Source organism: Artemia franciscana, chromosome 21 (genome assembly GCF_032884065.1).
Source record: "Artemia franciscana chromosome 21, ASM3288406v1, whole genome shotgun sequence".
Lineage (NCBI taxonomy): Eukaryota > Metazoa > Arthropoda > Branchiopoda > Anostraca > Artemiidae > Artemia > Artemia franciscana.
The window spans coordinates 21,055,207-21,075,629 of NC_088883.1; the positions used below are offsets into that span (position 1 = coordinate 21,055,207).

Sequence of the window (20,423 nt, forward strand, 5' to 3'; positions counted from 1 at the left end):
GTGACATTGCTTCAAATTAGCTATTTGAAACACGTGAATTTTATAATATGGATTAAATCAATATTATTGCCTTTATGAAGATATTTAACAAAAATGAAGTTACATTACATTGTAGAAAAACCCTGACTTTGCATAACAAGACGAATAAAAGTTGAATACTGAGCTAACCGCAGCTTATAATTAACGATGGTTACCTATACGTGGAAGAACAAATCTCGTGGACACAGACTTTTGTGCATACAAGTTTTATTAATAAACAAATTCTCTAAAATTTTTAAAGCATTTCACTCTTAGGGCACTGAAATTTACATTATATAAGTAGGAAAGAGTATCTTCATCAAGAAAGTCGTTCAATCGAGCATTATAACCATAAATGGTAAGAAATTCACGGTAAGAGTATCCGCAAAATCGAAACATAAAATATCATAGTGCATGAAAACCACAGCTTTTGGTTGATAAATCTTGGATTCGCTTCTGATTTTGAATAATGGATTTCCCACTTTGCTCAAGAAAGTTTTCAATGTGAGGTGGGTAGAATGTGTATGGTGGGCCAAAAGCAATGGCCTCCTGATTGTTCTAACCAAAATGATTACTTTGAAATGCTTGAATTTAAACCTTGGAAGCTGTTCCTGGGGCTGCACGAAAGGCTTGCCTTCATGTCAAATTTTTTTGGCCTCCCGATTGTTCAGACTAAAATGGCTACTTTGAAATGCTTGATTTTATACCTTGGAGGCTGTTCCTGGGGCTGCACGGAAGGTTTGCCCTCACGTCATATTTATTTGGCCTCCTGATTATTCTGAATAAAATGGCCACTTTGAAATGCTTGATTTTAAACCTTGGAGGCTGTTCCTGGGGCTGCACGAAAGGTTTGCCCTCATGTCATATTTTTTGGCCTCTTGATTGTTCTGAATAAAATGGCTACTTTGAAATGCTCGATTTTAAACCTTGGAGGCTGTTCCTGGGGCTGCACGGAAGGTTTGCCCTCATGTCATATTTTTTGGCCTCCTGATTGTTCTGAGTAAAATGGCTACTTTGAAATGCTTGATTTTATACATTGGAGACTGTTCCTGGGGTTGTAAGGTAGGTTTGCCCTCATGTCATTCTTTTGGCCTCTTGATTGTTCTGACCTAAATGGCTACTTTGAAATGCTTGATTTTAAACCTTGGAGGCTGTTCCTGGGGCTGCACGGAAGGTTTGCCCTCATGTCATATTTTTTTGGCCTCCTGATAATTCTGAATAAAATGGCTACTTTGAAATGCTTGATTTTATACATTGGAGACTGTTCCTGGGGTTGTAAGGTAGGTTTGCCCTAATATATTTTTTTGGCCTCCTGATTGTTCTGACCTAAATGGCTACTTTGAAATGCTTGATTTTATACCTTGAAGGCTGTTCCTGGGGTTGCACGGAAGGTTTGCCCTCATGTTATTTTTTTACCTCCTGATTGTTCTGACTAAAATGGCTTGATTCTTTTGTTTCTATTGATTCTTTTTTTTTACCACTAATACATATCACAAGGCTATAAAAATAAAAAATGGAAGAGACCACTTTTTTTATTCCATTGATTCTTTTTATTACCATCTAATACATGTCACAAGGCTATAAAAAGAAAGAAATAGGAGAGACAAATTTCTTCTCAATTTTTAAACTATTTCAAAAGTTAATAATATAGGATAGATGTAGTCAAGCAGGCTCCAAAGAAAATAAATTAAAATCCAAATTATCTTTGATTTTTAGTTGCTAACTTATTATCAGGGAAATTTGTAGAAAAATTTTATAGCTGATCAAGGGATTTCAAAGGGATTTATAGGGATTATAGCTGATAAAGATAAGGGATATAATATATAGGATAAGGATAATGGATATAATATGATAAGGGATTTAACATCAAACTATCAAATAGAGCGAACATCAATTCAACTGTTTGAACTGGTTAAGTGAAAACTTACAAATCATTTGTATCTAAAAAAAATAAAAATTAAAAATTTACAAAAATCAGGAATGCAACTGTTGATGAAAAAGATCCTGTGAACATAAGGAGTTAAACCTTTTTTTGTAGTAGTAGTGGATGCAAAAAAAAAAAAAAAAAAAAAAAAAAAAAAAAAAAAAAAAAAAAAAAAAAAAAAATGAAAACTAGTGAGCAAAAATAATAAGACAAACACAATACACTAAATAGATTAAAAAGGTGTAGCTTTTCTAGTGTAGTTATCCTTGGGAGTCAACAGACTGTTAAATATTTGAATTTTTAAAGACAAAACTGTTATGTAACTTAGCTAATTAGTTTTTCTATTTATTTTTACAATTACAAGGGGCAACACTGACAAGAATGTGCTACTGTCTTGAAAGCTCCATAACTAAAAAAAAAAGAAGAAAAAAAAGTTAAGAAAAAGATCGAATTTTTATGGAAACCTAACTAATTAGTTTCCTTTAATAATTTTCACAGCTAGATGTGGTAACACGGACAAGAATTTGATATTAAAAGCTTCACAGTTTTGAAGAAATAAAAATATTGAAAAACGTCTTTTTGAGATATGATTAGACCTAAGTTGGGTCCACAAGGACAAATATATATTATTCTGAAGTCCTTTTACTTTTAACCATAAAAAAACTTAAAATGTTAAATTTTTGCAATCAATTTTGTTTAGCTCATGCATACATAATTTGATCCAGACAAGACCCCAATGTCCCCTCACAAAGTCACACATATCCCATGTACTTGCCTGGTTTGATTGGTTTTGCGAATAGTTACCCTAAAATTTAATTTTCGCTCTATAATATTTACAGGTCGAATTTTCAGTTTTGCATAATAAAAGTACTTAATTTAGTAGGCTTATTTTATTTTAAATTCTAGCACCATTTTAAAGCGCAATATATGCCATGTCTTACATATAAAGAAACGGTGAAGAAACGTCAGAAGAAACGCTGTTCTTGCCCTTTGCAATATTTACAGGTAAGTTTTAGTGAGATGCTCTCATTCTTCTCTATATACAATATTAGAGCTTATCCTGATTGTCAAAAAGGATATTGAAGATACCGGTACTCTAAATAAACTTAGCATTAGTTACCCACAGAGTGATGCGAACGGGGTAATTCCGACCATTTTACGGCTATTAAACCATCAAAAGATTTATTCAGCTCTATAAATGTCTTCAACAGCAAACAGTTTGCTTTTAGTTGAGTTTTTATGATGAGGCCATAGCTATTTCTAATAATAGGGGTTTTTCTCTTGTAAAATTGGTGACTTACACCAATTTTACAAGACTTTTACTTGATTCGTGTTGTTTCTGCAGTATTTTCAATGATCGTTCATGCACCAACAGATTGAGAGACAAAACAGCTTTCATTTGCTGTTGTTTCTGCAGTATTTTCAATGATCGTTCATGCACCAATAGATTGAGAGACAAAACAGCTTTCATTTGCTGTTGTTTCTACAGTATTTTCAATGATCGTTCATGCACCAATAGATTGAGAGACAAAACAGCTTTCACTTGCTGTTGTTTCTACAGTATTTTCAATGATCGTTCAGAAACGACACGAATCAAGTAAAAGCCTTGTAAAATCGGTGTAAGTCACCGAATTTACAAAAAAAAACACCTATCATTAGAAATACCTATGGCCTCATCATAAAAACTCAACTAAAGTACAATAACTTGACCTAGCTCACCTGTGGAGGAGCACACAGAACAGCTTGACACCATTTTGGACCTCCATCATCACAAACACAAACGGTGCAGGTATCTGGCCCTGGAACAAAGTGACTACCACTTGGAAAAGTTCTTCCATTGAGGTCCTGACAGGAACTCATCACGTCTGGCAGTTTCTCTGGGTCATTTAGATCTTTATTGGGGCCTAATATGAATCGACTTCCTGGCATTGTTGAAGCTTTTTCAGACATTCATAAGTTTACATTCCTCTTAGTTTTACCTGAAAAATAATTACGCATCATTATTTTAATCAGTTATATGCATCCTTAGAAACTAAAACCTGTTACTACAAAGTGAATTCAGAAATACTTGAACCTAAGTTTAACAGAATTCTTTCTTCATTGTCAAATGTTTTATAACAATTTCAAAACCATGGTAAAAGTACAATATTATATTTATTAACACTAAAATCCTCTATGGACTGTCGTTAATACAATAACTGACTTCCTATGAACTAAAAAACAAAAGCATACCCTCAATTCCAAACTAAATAATTAAATAAAAATTTTTTTTCTTGATGCCATTATCAAACCAACCAACTTTTCGAACTTACTTATCCGGAAAACGTCTCTCACATTACACATTTATCCATCCTTTCCTGCCTTTGAAATCACCAAGAAAATATTTCCTGCCTCAATACTCACTTTTTAACTTCTTACAGGTGAAAATGAGTAAAATTCTCAAATTGGGAAAAGTATGGATCCACTTTTTAACTTACTTGACTTGATTCATTGACAAAATAAAAAACAATACATACACTTATTCCCGTACTGCCAACATACCAGAGGCTATAAACAGCCAATACGGGATTTGAGAAATCAATCATTTGATAAAAATACGACAAAAATATCGCCAAACAAATATATCCTTTTTTCTAATATCATTCAGCAGAAAAGCTAAACAAACAACAAACAAACAAAAAGTAAACAACGAAAGATCTAAACATTTATTTCATCTAGACAATAAGATATTTTAAAATATTTTTTTCAGAACAAGATTAGCGAAATCAATTCTTCGATTTTTTGGGCAATATAAGAATATTCTCTATATGAAAGGAAACAAATCACTTCACAAGATTATCGCATATACCTTATTCACAGAACATTAAACAGAAAAACTTAACAAACAACTTTTGTCTACTCAATAAGGTATTTTAAAGATTTTTTTGGAACAAACTTAGTGAAATTGATTCTTTTATATAGTTGGGCAGCATGTTCTACACCTTTACACCAACATGTCGTAATGGCAGTGCACCTCTATGGCTGTGATGCATTTCTGATACGAGCAAATCATTTTCAGATGAGGTTATTGGGAATGATATTCTGAAGCCGTTGAAAAATATTAAGTTGTCTTAGTCCAAGTGGTGCTACAGAATTGATACACAAGTAAACTAAACTTGCATTTTGGATTATAGATATTTTAAAAACATTCAGAACTTTTGCCAGGTGAAATGAATCATTTGTAGAATATTTATATAAAAAAAAGAGTTTTTACTCCCCAATTTTGTATTACTTGGAATTTATGTGCATTATAGTTAAAAGAGTTAGACCAAAGAGGGCAACCATCCTCCAAATATGAAAAAATGAGAGTATTATATAAAGTTTAAAGTGCTTTATGAGGAATAAAGTGCTTTAGTCTTTTTAGAATAGCAATCCCTCAGTAAATTTTCATGGAAAGTGCCCATGGAATGAGTCATTTCATCAATAATCATTCTAAGATAAATGAAATTGGTTTTTCAATCAATACATTTCCAAATGAAAGTAGCTTATTTGTTTCAAAACGCTGTATAGTTGAACATATCATATATTTTGTTTTTGGAATATTTAATGATAGATGATTCATTTGCAAATAACAAGCCAATTGAGCTAAAGTAATTGAGCTCCATAATAGCAAACAAAGCATCTACCGTATATGACTTAAACAACATTACTGTGTCATCAGCATAAGTTATTAGTATGCAATTAGTATAAATTCTTTCATGTCCAAAACATATATTAAGAAAAGTAGCAGCCATGGGATCAAACCTTGGGTGAACCCAGCATTTTTTTTTCTTTCTAATGATGTTGATGATCTGACAGCTACAGTCTGCATTCTATCTTCCAAATATGATTTTATCCATTTTACTATCCAAACCGGAAAATGCATTTTATTCATTAATGCCTTGTAACTAAAAGTGTCAAAAGCTTTCAAAAGATCCACAAAAATTGCCAAAGACATGGATCCAAAATCCAAAAATTCCTTAATTTTTATAATAAAATGATTTACAGCATACAAGGAGGAATTACCTTTACAAAAACCATATTGACTAGATGGTAAAATTCTATTTTCCTATATAAATTTTGTCATTCTTTCATGCATTGCCTTTCCAATTAGTTTAGAGAATACCAGTAAAATAGTTATTGGCCTGTAGTTACTAATTTGGCATTTATCTCCATTCTTATGTATAGGTAGTCTTATATAGGTACTCCTTTATTTAATGAAATGTTTAGCAGAAAAAGTAAAATATGACAAAAAACTAAGAAAATTCATTGTAATGCTCTTTTTGGTATTCTATCAACTCCCAGGGATTTGGAGAGACCAAGCAAAGTAAATACTTTTCTAACTCATGCATTTGTATCATATCATCCTGAGTGAAAACTGAGTTAAGTGTATCAAACACGTTAATGTTTTCAGTTGTTTCAATTGGTCTAGTATTATTATTAATTTGATGAGATATACTTGAACCAACATCTGAAAAATTAGTACAAAATCCATTAGCAATATCCACATCCTCCTTTAACTAAACCATCTGGGGAGACAAAAACATTTAGAATTTCTTCTTTGAATTGTTTCTTATGAGGTGAAAGCATCCCATTTGTTATTTTTCCTGTTGCTTATATATTATTCTTATTTAATTCAAAAACAGAGTAACAATAATTCTTTTTATTTCTCATTTCTTTTTGTTCACAGTAGCCTGGCATTCCTTATAAAGTTTATCATTTTCAAATGAAGGGAATTTTATTTTTATTTTTTATGCAAAAGCTATTTCTTGGTTTTATTATATTTTTTATCTCAGCTGTGAACCAAGGTGGTTTTCTAAAAGAAAACCACAGACGGTTTTCTAAAATCTTTTGGTTTGGCCATAAAACATGAAAACAGCCCTTGAAGAATTTTATCTGTAAATAAGGTATATGAACTTTCCATGCCACAAGTTCCATATACCTCTTCCCAATCTATCTTTGAAAGAAAGATTTTTAGTTTCTCACAATTTTTAGTAGAGAAATTAAAAATATTTCCTCAAGGGTTGACTGGTTGCCCTTAAACTGCAGTCATTATCAAATTCCTGCTTGTGTAGACTCAATACAACATAATCTAAAAAATGATTTGAACCTGGAGAAACAAGCAATCCCAAAATTTTCATTACTCATACCATATTTGAGACAGAAATATATTATCAATTAAAGTAGCACTAAACAAAGTTACATGGGTTTAAATTCAGTTAAACAAAGTCATGCTTGAAGGTATGAAATCAGCTGATAGCAAAGCAGTCAGAAATTCTAAATTCCCAACATTGCTAAATTCAAATAAATCAAAATTGAAATCTTCAACTACAAAAGGGTAAATTATAGCAGGTTTGCATGCCCAATGTTTTAGGTCCAATTATTCAGCATATTATCTAGTAAGAATTGTTTTTGACTTCACACAGTCCAAATACTTTACCCCCCCCCCCCCAATTTGGAAACATGTAGCCTAAATAGTATATTTTCCATCTGTTCTGACAGTTCTCTTTGTCTTGTCTCATGCTAAGCTGAAAGAAACTAAAAAAAAATAATTCCATAATATTTTAACAAATGAAACTTTAACAGCAGGGCATTTATCATATAAGTACCTTTTATATATTGTGAATTGAAATTCGATTCTTCTGATGTATCTATTGACATCAAGAATCTGTTTCTTAAAGTTTTGTTTAAAGTTGACCTGCATTGCTCCTTAATTACAGTTTTTTTTTATCATGAACTGTTTGAAGGAGATGATGCAGGAAAACTATGCACTTTGTGGCATGCCTCTGAACTCCCTTACTTATGCTAGTGGTTTTTTGACAGTTAGTCTTGTAGGTTTTTTTGAAACAGTATCATTGTAATTAGTTATTGGCTTTGTTATATTATAGGTCAAATCTTTTTTCATTAAAATTGTGGACAAACTATTAAGTGTGTTTCAGTTGCCTCTTGAAAAATTTATTTAATCACTAGACTGTTATTAATGCAAGAGGTGTCTTACAGAAAGAACTGAATAACTAGTGTTTTGGATAATATGGGCACAAGGTAACAATGTTAATGCAAGAGGTCTCTTACAGAAAGTACTGAATAGCTAGTGTTCTGGAAAATATGGGTGCAAAATAACAATAATAACTAATGCAAGAGGTCTGTTACAGAAAGTACTGAATAACTAGTGTTTTGGAAAATATGGGTGCAAGGTAACAATAATAACTAATGCAAGAGGTCTGTTACAGAAAGTACTGAAAAACTAGAGTTTTAGAAAATAAAGGTGTAAGGTAACAATGCTAACTAATGCAAGAGGTCTCTTACAGAAAGTACTGAATAACTAGTGTTTTGGAAAATATGAGTGCAAGGTAACAATGCTAACTAATGCAAGAGGTCTCTTACAGAAAGTACTGAATAACTAGTGTTTTGGAAAATAAGTGTGCAAGGTAACAATGCAAACTAATGCAAGAGGTCTCTTACAGAAAGTACTGAATAACTAGTGTTTTGGAAAATAAGCATGCAAGGTAACAATGCTAACTAATGCAAGAGGTCTCTTACAGAAAGTACTGAATAACTAGTGTTTTGGAACATATGGGTACAAGGTAACAATGCTAACTAATACAAGAGGTTTCTTACAGAAAGTACTCAATAACTAGCGTTTTGGAAAATAAGCATGCAAGGTAACAATGCTAACTAATGCAAGAGGTCTCTTACAGAAAGTATTGAATAACTAGTGTTTTGGAACATATGGGTACAAGGTAACAATGCTAACTAATACAAGAGGTTTCTTACAGAAAGTACTGAATAACTAGTGTTTTGGAAAATAAGCATGCAAGGTAACAATGCTAACTAATGCAAGAGGTTTCTTACAGAAAGTACTGAATAATTAGTGTTTTGGAAAATAAGCATGCAAGGTAACAATGCTAACTAATGCAAGAGGTCTCTTACAGAAAGTACTGAATAACTAGTGTTTTGGAACATATGGGTACAAGGTAACAATGCTAACTAATACAAGAGGTTTCTTACAGAAAGTACTGAATAACTAGTGTTTTGGAAAATAAGCATGCAAGGTAACAATGCTAACTAATGCAAGAGGTCTCTTACAGAAAGTACTGAATAACTAGTGTTTTGGAAAATAAGTGTGCAAGGTAACAATGCTAACTAATGCAAGAGGTCTCTTACAGAAAGTACTGAATAACTAGTGTTTTGGAAAATAAGCATGCAAGGTAACAATGCTAACTAATGCAAGAGGTCTCTTACAGAAAGTACTGAATAACTAGTGTTTTGGAACATATGGGTACAAGGTAACAATGCTAACTAATGCAAGAGGTCTCTTACAGAAAGTACTGAATAACTAGTGTTTTGGAAAATAAGCATGCAAGGTAACAATGCTAACTAATGCAAGAGGTCTCTTACAGAAAGTACTGAATAACTAGTGTTTTGGAAAGTAAGTGTGCAAGGTAACAATGCAAACTAATGCAAGAGGTCTCTTACAGAAAGTACTGAATAACTAGTGTTTTGGAAAGTAAGTGTGCAAGGTAACAATGCTAACTAATACAAGAGGTTTCTTACAGAAAGTACTCAATAACTAGCGTTTTGGAAAATAAGCATGCAAGGTAACAATGCTAACTAATGCAAGAGGTCTCTTACAGAAAGTATTGAATAACTAGTGTTTTGGAACATATGGGTACAAGGTAACAATGCTAACTAATACAAGAGGTTTCTTACAGAAAGTACTGAATAACTAGTGTTTTGGAAAATAAGCATGCAAGGTAACAATGCTAACTAATGCAAGAGGTCTCTTACAGAAAGTACTGAATAACTAGTGTTTTGGAACATATGGGTACAAGGTAACAATGCTAACTAATACAAGAGGTTTCTTACAGAAAGTACTCAATAACTAGCGTTTTGGAAAATAAGCATGCAAGGTAACAATGCTAACTAATGCAAGAGGTCTCTTACAGAAAGTACTGAATAACTAGTGTTTTGGAACATATGGGTACAAGGTAACAATGCTAACTAATACAAGAGGTTTCTTACAGAAAGTACTCAATAACTAGCGTTTTGGAAAATATGGGTGCAAGGTAACAATGCTAACTAATAACAGAGGTCTCTTACAGAAAGTACTGAATAACTAGTGTTCTGGAAAATATGGGTTCTTACAGCTGAATCATTAGAAATACTAGTAGAATTCAGAGCCTTTGTGTTGCTATACATTTTTCCAAATTTTAATAGGTTCTACCAATACAATAATTGCCACAGTTACATGTTATTTGATATGCCTTTCTTTGACAAGTATCTTTGATCTTATCTTTACCAGAGTTGAGGAAATTCCTAATTTTTATATTACTTGTAAAACAACAAACATGTGTATCTTTGATTTTAATAGAATTTCTGTTTAGCCAATGACTAGTTGCATTGGTAACAAACAATCCAGGGAATCCATTTTCAAAAACCATGTCTCTAATAAACTTTAATTATTCTTGGGTATAAAGCTCACAGCAAATTATTGACATAATCCAAAAGAGAATTAACAGTGCCTTTTTTAACTCACTGGTGGATCTGGAAGGGCCCAGGGGGACCCTACCCCAAGATTTTTCTGGCACCCTCTTTCCCTGTTTTAATCTTTGTTTAGATTAAACCTGTCAATTTGGTCAAATACTGGCTCCTTTGTGACATTGCCCCCCCCCCAAGATTTTGCTCATTGGTGTCCTTGTCACATTGGGCCTCCCCCAAGATTTTGCTCTAGATCCATCCCTGTTTTAACTTGTGTATGTGGGGGAAAGGGATTGGATATAAAATGAAGGTGTCTGTTATTTTTTGGGGACTTTCTATGAATGAAAAACCATAGTTTACTACTTCTACAAATAATTAACACATCCAAAAGGATAATTTATTTGCATTTTTGGTTTCCTGAAACCTGGGAGTTTCTATCACACGAGTAAGGTGATCTACCTTAAATTACCTTAAATCACAGCTTGGAGTGATATAAGGATTATCCATCATCTAGCAAACATATAAGGACTACTGTTTTCCATGTCCCTACTTTGTACTGCAGACACTGCTATTAGATTATGAAAATTTATGGGGGGGGTGGGTGGGAATTTGTGTTTTTTCAATTTATTGAATAAAAATATAAAAAATATATACATGTTTGGGGTGTTTCACCCCAAACTATACATATTGGGGTGTTTCAATATAAAATACATATTGGGGTGTTTTGGCAAAACACCCCAATAGCATGTATATTTCAAAGTCTAGGGGGAGGAGGAGAAGATACCCCCTCCCACCAAATATTAGCTGTATATCTATTTCTTCAGGTTTTTCTGTCATTAAAAGCTTTTTAAATTTTAGACTTTCTTGATTCATTTTCTAGCTAAATCAAAAATAAAAATGTCACTTGATGCATCTTTTAATGCTCTTCCCTAAGATGCTAGGTAATTCAATACCCTGACAAATGTATCCAGTGATGGGGCAGTATTCATGTGCTTTCTATATATTCCAAATATATACTTAAAAAAAAGGTTTGATATGTGATTTGAAATATTTATTTAAGCACTTTTATCCTGTATTTGAGATGCAAAATCCTTATGCACCCAGAATTAATCACCATCCAGCCAGGATATACTGAACAGTAATTTGACCAGAAGATGGCAAAGTTGTTCCTGGCCAAAATGGTGGGAGTTTCAACAATTCTCAACAGGGAATATTTTAAAACTAAAATAGTTGAAAAAGGAAGAGCTTTGGCAACCAACAAAAACAGTCAAAATCATGAAGTTAAGGTCTGTCAACACCCAACTTCTTCTTGCACTTGAACATAGGTTAGAATAGCAGAAGAAGTCTAGGTACTTGGCAAGGATTATCAAGCATCATGATTTGAACTAGGTTTGACTTCACCCTTTGAATTCCTTGTCCATTCAAACCTTATATGATCCTCAATGCCATTAGGGAAATGCTCCTGTATCAGCACTCTCTAGATGGCTGTCATCAGTCAGAGATTCTATATTCTTAAAGCACCACTTCACTGAACAGAACACTTTTTGTAAAAGACCACTCTATAAGGAAAAGGAGTGACAAAATCCTGTTGAATAGGCCTAATTTTAAGAATAAGTTGATAATTGTTTCCTGAGCTGAATAAAATGAATAAAACTTGAGTTAACCAGTTTTTGTAATATATCAACTGTATACTGTATTTACCATGACTTGAACACACCAGCAACCTTTACTACTACTACTTTACAACTTAGTCTTACTACTATCCTGTTTATTGTCATTTTGCTAGTAAAGCAATCCCAACCATAAGGTATATTAAGTCCATGCTTCTTTTACACATTATGCTTACAAATTAAACAAATTACAGGCAAGCTGAGAAGCTTGCAAAAGTGCAGCTATTGCCTGCTTTCTAAATGGATACTTTTGTCAAAAGCTATTTCATGTACTTTGAATTTGTCTCTCTTTGTATAGAAAAGTTACTCTCTCCCTTAAGAGAGTTCTCTCTGTTGTCTAGAAAAGTACCTTCAGATAATCTCTCTCCAAAGCAAGCCTCTTTCAGATGGATTCCAGAAGTGAAAGACTACTGAAATCAATATGGTACAGTAACTTCTGCTGTATGTAATACTACATAAGTCCTACAAATGACATTGAGTTTCAATACACTAATTCTTCTTTGGAATTCTAGATTTTATTTTTCTTAGTTGGAAACAACATTTTTACATGCAAGAGGGACAAACTCAAAGACAAAAGAATAAAAAATTAATGACAAACCTACTGGATTCTGAATAAAGTAGATTGACATGGTTTTGGTATTCATCTTTTTGGGTTTGCATAATGTTTCTATGAATATAGTAATGCCAAAGCCATTTTTCTTGGGGGGAGGGGGGCAACAGGGTCAGCTATCCTAGACACTGTAGCTGCATTGGCTAAGGGATTGCCAACTTTGATACAATTTTTTTGTATATATGAGTTGGAAGGGGGGGGGGGGGGGCTGTAATTAATTTTCTCTCAAGTAATGGCTCTCAGTACAGCCAAAGCAAAACTCATAAGGCATCACAGTATACCCATATACCCATCATGGTAAAATTCTAGTTAATTGACTTCTTGCTATCTCAGAAAGGGTTTACATTAGGAAAATGAAACTTTCAGGGATGAATCTACAGACTAAATTTTGACCTGGGAAGGTATTTTGAAGCAACTACCTCTACTCCTTCTCCCTCTAGAGGGCCCTGACCTTTGATGACCTTTAAAAATATGTGTCTTATAAAAGTGAAACATTTCAAAATAGATCTTCTGCTTAATTGAAGAACAACAAAGTTGTTTTCAGCTTCATAACTTTGCTCAATTCTATTTAGGTTATAAGGTTTTAAAGATATGCAAATACATTTCCTAAATTTTGAAAAAAAAACATTGATATGGCTCAAAATTCTACTCAAATAACAGGAATTGCATTTTCAGAACTAAAGGCAGAAAAAAAGCAACTAGTAACTAAAAATTCAGGTAAAATGTTGTTTTGTCAAAATTTCAATAGGTATAGACCTGTCATGTAGGCAAATTTCAGGGCCCTCTAGAGGGAGAAGGAGTGGAGGTGGGTACTTTAAAATACCTTCCCAGGACATACTATAACCTGTAGACCTATCCCTGAAAGTTTCATTTTCGTAACCTAAACCCTTTCTGAGATAGCAAGAAGTCAATTAGGCCTAACTAGAATTTTACTAATAATATTGTTTTCTTGCTGCCATCTTTTCCATCATTTTTGAAAAATAATGCTACATTTCTCACTGCTAAAATTATGTATAATAATGTTACTTTAGGTTAGTAAATTTGAATTGAGGTAGAAGCAATTATTACATTTGTAGAGCATAAAAAGGGCATCAAGTGATATTTTAACTTTATTGGTAAGCCAGTTATACAAACTGCTATAATTTTACCATCCTCCCCTACCCTATGCTAACACCACTCACCTTAGATTGAAAGTTGTGTTTGCCCTAAGCTATGCACTAGCTTAGTTACCAAAAGCAACTTTTTTGGCCTTTCAACTTCCCTTAACCACCGTTAAGTCGTATTTACACTTTCTGTTTCAAGAAAATCTTAATATATAAATCTTCAATTCAATAAATAAAGATAGCCAAAATTTACTTCTACTTCTTTATTTTTACGCTTGTTTGACCACTCAAAACAGTGTTTTTAATTTTCATTTCAATTCATGATTTTTAATGTAAAAACGATAAATTCGCCTCAGAGTCTCGTAAAAAGATTTTCGGTAAAACTGTTTTTCATTTTATATTCTGGCTTTGAAGATGTTTACACAACTTACGAGTAATCATTAGTTGTAAGAGTTCAGAGATCAGATCAACAGGAACGAGGTGCAATTATAGTAAGAAAAACTAGATTTCGTCGATCGATTTTTCTCAGAATCAAGTATTGAAAATGTCCTCAAAGTAATATTTTCCAGGGATTCAGAATCTTACGTATGTTCATGATAGTTTTCATGTTTTTTTATCTCCCCATTTGACATTCTGAATACATAATATTGCATTTCAATCACATTCGACATCGCCCTCAATTCTCTCTGAGTCTCAACTTGACATCCCTAACTGTTTTAAAATATAGCACACATGCCATTTTGACAACCAGGATGCATTTCGCTACACTGGAATAAAACTAACCTACCTCCAAATGGGTATTGAATCCAACTATCCTACCTCGAAAAGTACTACGAATCAAACTAAAAAAAAGGATTAGTAGTCTATCTTGTTCTAAATTGAGTGCCAAATTCAAATTCGCAGTCAGAATTGGCCCTAAGCCACTAAATGTCTTTCTAATCGCCTTTTTCTTTCTATCCTATGTTGCAATTTTGCCTTCCTCACTCTATGAAACTATTCTAGTTTTGATGAGTTGCAAGAAAATTCTAACCCTCAAATGAAAGAACAGTTGACTATGCAGCACAGTGAGCACATCAGAAGTTTATGGTAAAGGAACAAGAGAGAGGAAAGATGGATCCTGAAAGGATCATCGTAGCGTGCTTTGACTTGCAAAAGGTCCTACAATCTCCAGGTGTAGAAGTTTCTTATTATTACTATAGTCGAAACTTGACTGTTACAATTTCAGCATCTATAACTGCAATACTCGTGAAGGAAAGTGCCACATGTGGCATGCAGGGACTGCTAAAACAGGCTTGTCAGAAGTCGGAAGTTTTGTTTACAGCTGTATGGTGAGCATGGTAGAAAAAGGAGAAAAAGAATTCGTTTTCATAAGTGACAATTTGCAGAGGACAAAACAAAAGCATGAACCTTGTTTCCCTTTATTTACAGTGTTCACACGCAAAATCAAAACGATTTGGTGCATGCTGTCCTTGAGAGATTTTCTAAGAGCCAAACAGTGTATGTCCCTTCTCAGAGGTTTCAGATTGCAAGAAGTGCATGTTTGAAGAGTCCATAAAAAGTAAAGAAAATGGGAATGTCTGATTTCTATGATTTTGATAATCTATGTAGAGAGACTAGTGATAATTTTAACGTAGATATCATCGGGGTCAAAGTGAAGTTTACAGAAATCAGAGTGTTAAAAATTGATTATATATTGCCTAACATGATTAGTGTCTGGACCAGCTGGGCAGCTCATGATTGAAACAATCAGGAGGTTGAGAAGGGGGAAAGATTAAGGGAAGAGGTCAGCTGGGTCATTCAAATTGTAATAACTGTATTCGGGTCCAGTTCCAATTCGCGAAATAGTGTACCGCGATGTTCAAGATCTTTAAAAAAAAATTGATTCCTGAAACTTACTACCAGTTTTTCAGAGACCTTCCGTTTGATTGTTCGATGTCGAAACTTTGATACTTTGAATAGTAATTTTTCATTTTGTCATACTTTGAATATGAATTGAAATTATATATTGTGAAATATTTGCTGAAATAGAGACATTGGATGGACTCTGCCTTCCATCAGAAGGGATTCTCAGATCTGTAACTGTCCTATGTCCAAAAATGATACATAAGATTGTTTCGTTCTGATGTAAATAATATGACTCCCATCCTATGTCCAGTTTTTTAACGTTCTGACTTAAGCAGGTCAAAAATATATACACTAACACATAGCCAATACGAAATAAACTCTGCTCTTCGGCTGCTCCCCTATAGCCCTTTTTTGAAGTACTGAAAAATAATCTTAAAAACTTCAACTAGCTCTCCTGAACAGTAGCGGTTTTGAACGTAGGATAGTTTGACTCGTAGCACATTTGGAGGTAGGATAGTTTGATTCGACGTCCATTTGGATGTAGGGTAATTCCTGTCCGGTGCAGCGATATGTTGTCTTTTATTTAAATTAACATCCAAACTGACTTTTACTGAAAGTTTTAACTCAATAGTCTTAGAAATTCATGAGATATTACAGTTACACCCAATGGCAACTGGGAGGGGTATATAGTAGTAAATTCCAAAATTACTCGCAACATTCGGAGAATGTTGCAAGAACCTAATTACTCATGAAATACCGAAGATCTGCTGTTTTGACAGCTTGGATTCTTTCAGTGTCCTTAGATTTGTTTAATATTCCCCTTAGAATTCCCTCAACTTTTCAACCCAATACACGTAGCCATTCTTGAGGTAATACGTCCAAAGAAGATAACTTTGATGCACAACTTGTTGCCATTTGATTTAATGCAACATGTCCCACAGCATTCTGGGAAACTAAATTTATAAGATATTGGAGATAAGCCTGAATGGCAACCTGAATGCACAAAACCATTTTGATAAGCTGGATCAAAACAGATTTTTTTGATTTAGTACAATAATTCTAGTGATAGTAATAGAAATGGCAGTAATGTTTTCCGTCAAAGTCATAATCGTAGTAGTAGTAGCGTTAGTAGTAACAGTATTTTTTATTGTTTAGTACTTTTTGAAATCACAAGTAGCCACAGTCGCAAGTATTCGCAGTCTTAAATAGTCGCAAACTGTCATTGTCACTACAAGTCGTAGTTGCAGGTTGTTAAAGTGACAAATAATCATAGTCATATTTTTCCGAAATCACAAGTAGCTACAGTCATATTTTTCCGAAATCACAAGTAGCTACAGTCACAAGTATTCGCAGTCTTAGGTAATTGCATATTATCATTGTCACAACCAGTTGCAGTTGCAAGTTGTTACCGTCACATATAGTCATAGTCGGAAGTAGTTGTTATAGCAAATAGCTATGGTCACAATCTCAGAGTCACTAGTAGTTACAGTCACAAGAAGTCAAAATTGTAAGTAGTTGTGAATACCAGTATTCATGGAAGGAGCAACAAGTAGTCACAGTCGAAAGCAGTTGCAATTGCAGTCGCAAGTATTCAGAATAGCTATTCAAAGTAGTCACAATCAAAAATAGTCGCAGTCTTAGTCACTAGTATTTTTAGTCGAAGTCACAAGTAGTCACACTTGCCAGCTTATGCCTGTATTCATAGTTGCAGTAGCAAGTGATCAAAGTTGCTGCCGAAGTAAAAGTAGCAATGTCCTAAAAGTTAGAGGGTACTACTCTTAGCCTCTTCTATGATATTTTGAACGAGGCCTTTCTATTATTTGGATATACATAGTGTCTTTTGATTTAGTTTAACATCCCCTTAACTTCATAAAATGTTTCACCTTAATACTTTCAGTCCTTTCTGACCCACCCACGATAAAACACTCTCCTTTTTCCCAATGATAAATCTTGCATGTGAAGATGGGAAGATTGCATAATTTGTAACTTTTTCCCCAAGACTGTGAGGGGCTTGTCATTCTCATGGACCGAGTTATTAGACCTTTTGACTATTTTGAACAAAGTGACTATCTCAAAATTTTGTCAGTTTTGAGGTGGGGTATCTAGAAAGGATAAGTGGGTCTCTCTTTCCAGCAGCTGAGCATTGTGACTCAGCCGTTCCTGAAATGTTGCTTATGGATTCTTTATAAGACCAGCATACACATAGTGGGTTTTGATTTTGCTCAACATTCGCCAAAACAATTCTTGAGAGTAGCCATAAGCAAAAGCAGTCGTAAGTAGTCATAGTCACACTTGCAGCTGCAACTAGCTGCAGTTGCTACCACAATAGTAGTAGTAGTGGTTCTGAAAGTTTTAAGATAATACCCTTTGCTGTTTGAAATATATTGCAAATACAGCTTTTTCATAAACTGCATACACAAAGTGTCTTATGATTTGGTTCAGCAGCCCCCTCAACATTTTAACCTTAACATCCGTAGCCTTTTCGGACAAACCCAAGATCAAACATTCTTTCTTTCTGAATATAACCATTGTCAATCCCTCCAGCAATAGCTATCAGACTTTTTGACTATTCTAAAAAGATAATTTTTAACAATATTGAGCAGTGTTGGGGAGCAGGCATGTAAATAGGCCAAGTGAAGGAGGGACTGGCCCCTCCAATCGTTTTCGAATATCTACCTTAAGATTCTCTTCAAATTTTAACTTGCAACCCTCAACCACCAATGATACTTAGCTGACAAATCCTTTTGACAAGCAGTTTGCACACTATGTGGTTTGATTTCGCTCAGTTTTCTCCTCAGCATCTCCTTAAAGCAGCCACAAGTGAAAAAAGTCAGAGTTGCAAGAAGTTGCAATGATAGGGGCGATAATTGAAGTCACAGTCGTATGTAGTGATAGTTGAAGTCAGATACAGTGACAATTGCAAGTCGTCACTGGTGCAAGTAATCTTAGCTCAGTTGCAAGTAGTCTTATCTGCAGTAACTGTAACAACAGCAGTAGTTGTGGCCGTCAACTTTTTAAGTTAATAACTTTACCTGTTCATAAGATATTGGTGATACACCTCTTTGATAACCTGGATATAGATAGTGCCCTTTGATCTAGGTCCACATGCCCCACAACATTCGTCTAAATTTCACCTCAATCCACGCTTTCTATTTCACTCTTTCTTTCCACCACAATTTCACCTTTGTTACATCATAAACACTGCACATAAAACACGGGCAAGTCAAATAATTTACATTTCTTTCCCCAGGGCTTCGGGAGCATTACATTTCTGGGGACATAATTCTTAGACCAGGTGAATATTTGAATAAAAAGGCTTTTCAAAATTTCTGTTAGTGTTGAAGGGTGGCGTCTAAGAAGAACGGAGGTAAACGGCTAGTTTCCCTTCGATCGCTCCGCAATATCACCCTCAGTTTTTCCAGAAAGTTTCAACCTAATGCCCTCAGCCGCTTCCTAGCTATTGCTGATAAGCCATTTTAACATACTTCATGCAAATAGTTTATTTAGATTTGTTTCGACATCCAACTCAATATTTTCTGAAAGTTTTACCCTAATATCCTAATTCTTTTCAAATACCCAGAATCAAACAAGCTCCCTTTTCCCAATAATACACCTTAGGTATATACAATAGACAACTTGTATAGCTCACAGGACTTGCCTATGAGCTGTTTGGGGGGGGGGTACAAAAAATGAGCTGCGAAGGTTTTTAGACGAACTTAGAATTTGATGGATACCATAAACCATCATATGCCTAAATACCTGCATTAGTTTATGTAGACAAGATTAAGAAACTGTTTTGATCCTGATGAGAGAATATCAGCCTGGTCTAATTTTGGACAAATGGGCCGCAATGGTTTTTTTGAGGAAGCAAACACATCAGTGGAAGAAAAGTACTTATTTTCTTATACACTGCCATCAAGCCATTAATACGTAACGTAGTCTTATATGCCAACGTAATTGAACACGAGAGTAAGAATTGTTCTTATTGTCATGATATCTACTGTTAGTCCTTTTTATTATAATATGAAAAAAACTTAGTTTTCTTAAAGAGTTAAAGAGGCTGCGTCCCAAAGTCGAACCTTAAAACGTACAGGAATTAGGAGAGGCAGTTGGGGGGCTGCCGCCCCCCAAAGCCCCCGCTTTTAAAGACTCTTTTGTACAGGTTTTTTCTTGTGGGGGACTTCATTGTTACTAATAACTAGTTTCGGCGCAATGGTTCTCCTGTCCTCTTGTGTTTAACATTTTTCGAAGTTATTCCATTATTCATTCATTTCAATTTTTGTTAATTAAAAGAGGGCCTTTCCGAAGCCAAGAGCGGGGGGTTAGGGGGGCGCCAGCCCCCCACAATAAAAAACCTGTACAAAAGAGTCTTTAAAAGCGGGGGGTTTGGGGGGCGGCAGCCCCCCAACTGCTTCTCCTAACTCCTTTACGTTTTAAGGTTCGACTTTGGGACGCAGCCTTTTTAACTCTTTAAGAAAACGAAGTTTTTTTCATATTATTTCTGTACGTTTTTCTACAATCCAAGGTGGATGTAATTTAATAATTCCTGTACTCCTCGTACAGGAATTAGGAGAGGAAGTTGGGTGGCTGCCGCCCCCCAACCCCCCCGCTTTTAAATCATTGTATAAAATAGAAAAAAAATAGATAGAATGACCGAAATGTTTCTTTTGCTCATAAGAAGCTAATATTCTGTTATCTCTCAAATGATAGGCAGTCCAGGTGTTATCAAAATTATACACTTTTATTTTGATCGCTAC

At 34.3% G+C, this 20,423-nt stretch overlaps 1 protein-coding gene across 1 annotated transcript in view; it reads right to left on the reverse strand.

Annotated features, from left to right (window-relative positions):
* The window catches only part of LOC136041004 (integral membrane protein DGCR2/IDD-like), a 52,008-nt gene extending 37,912 nt beyond the window's left edge, over positions 1 to 14,096 (reverse strand). The window contains exons 1-2 of the mRNA XM_065725500.1: positions 13,900 to 14,096; positions 3,662 to 3,921 (exon numbers count right to left, since the gene is read on the reverse strand). Of these exons, the coding sequence (XP_065581572.1) occupies positions 3,662 to 3,892 (231 nt within the window). The 5' untranslated portion in view covers positions 3,893 to 3,921; positions 13,900 to 14,096. The remainder of the gene's footprint in view (positions 1 to 3,661; positions 3,922 to 13,899) is intronic.
* Positions 14,097 to 20,423: the final 6,327 nt, after the last annotated feature.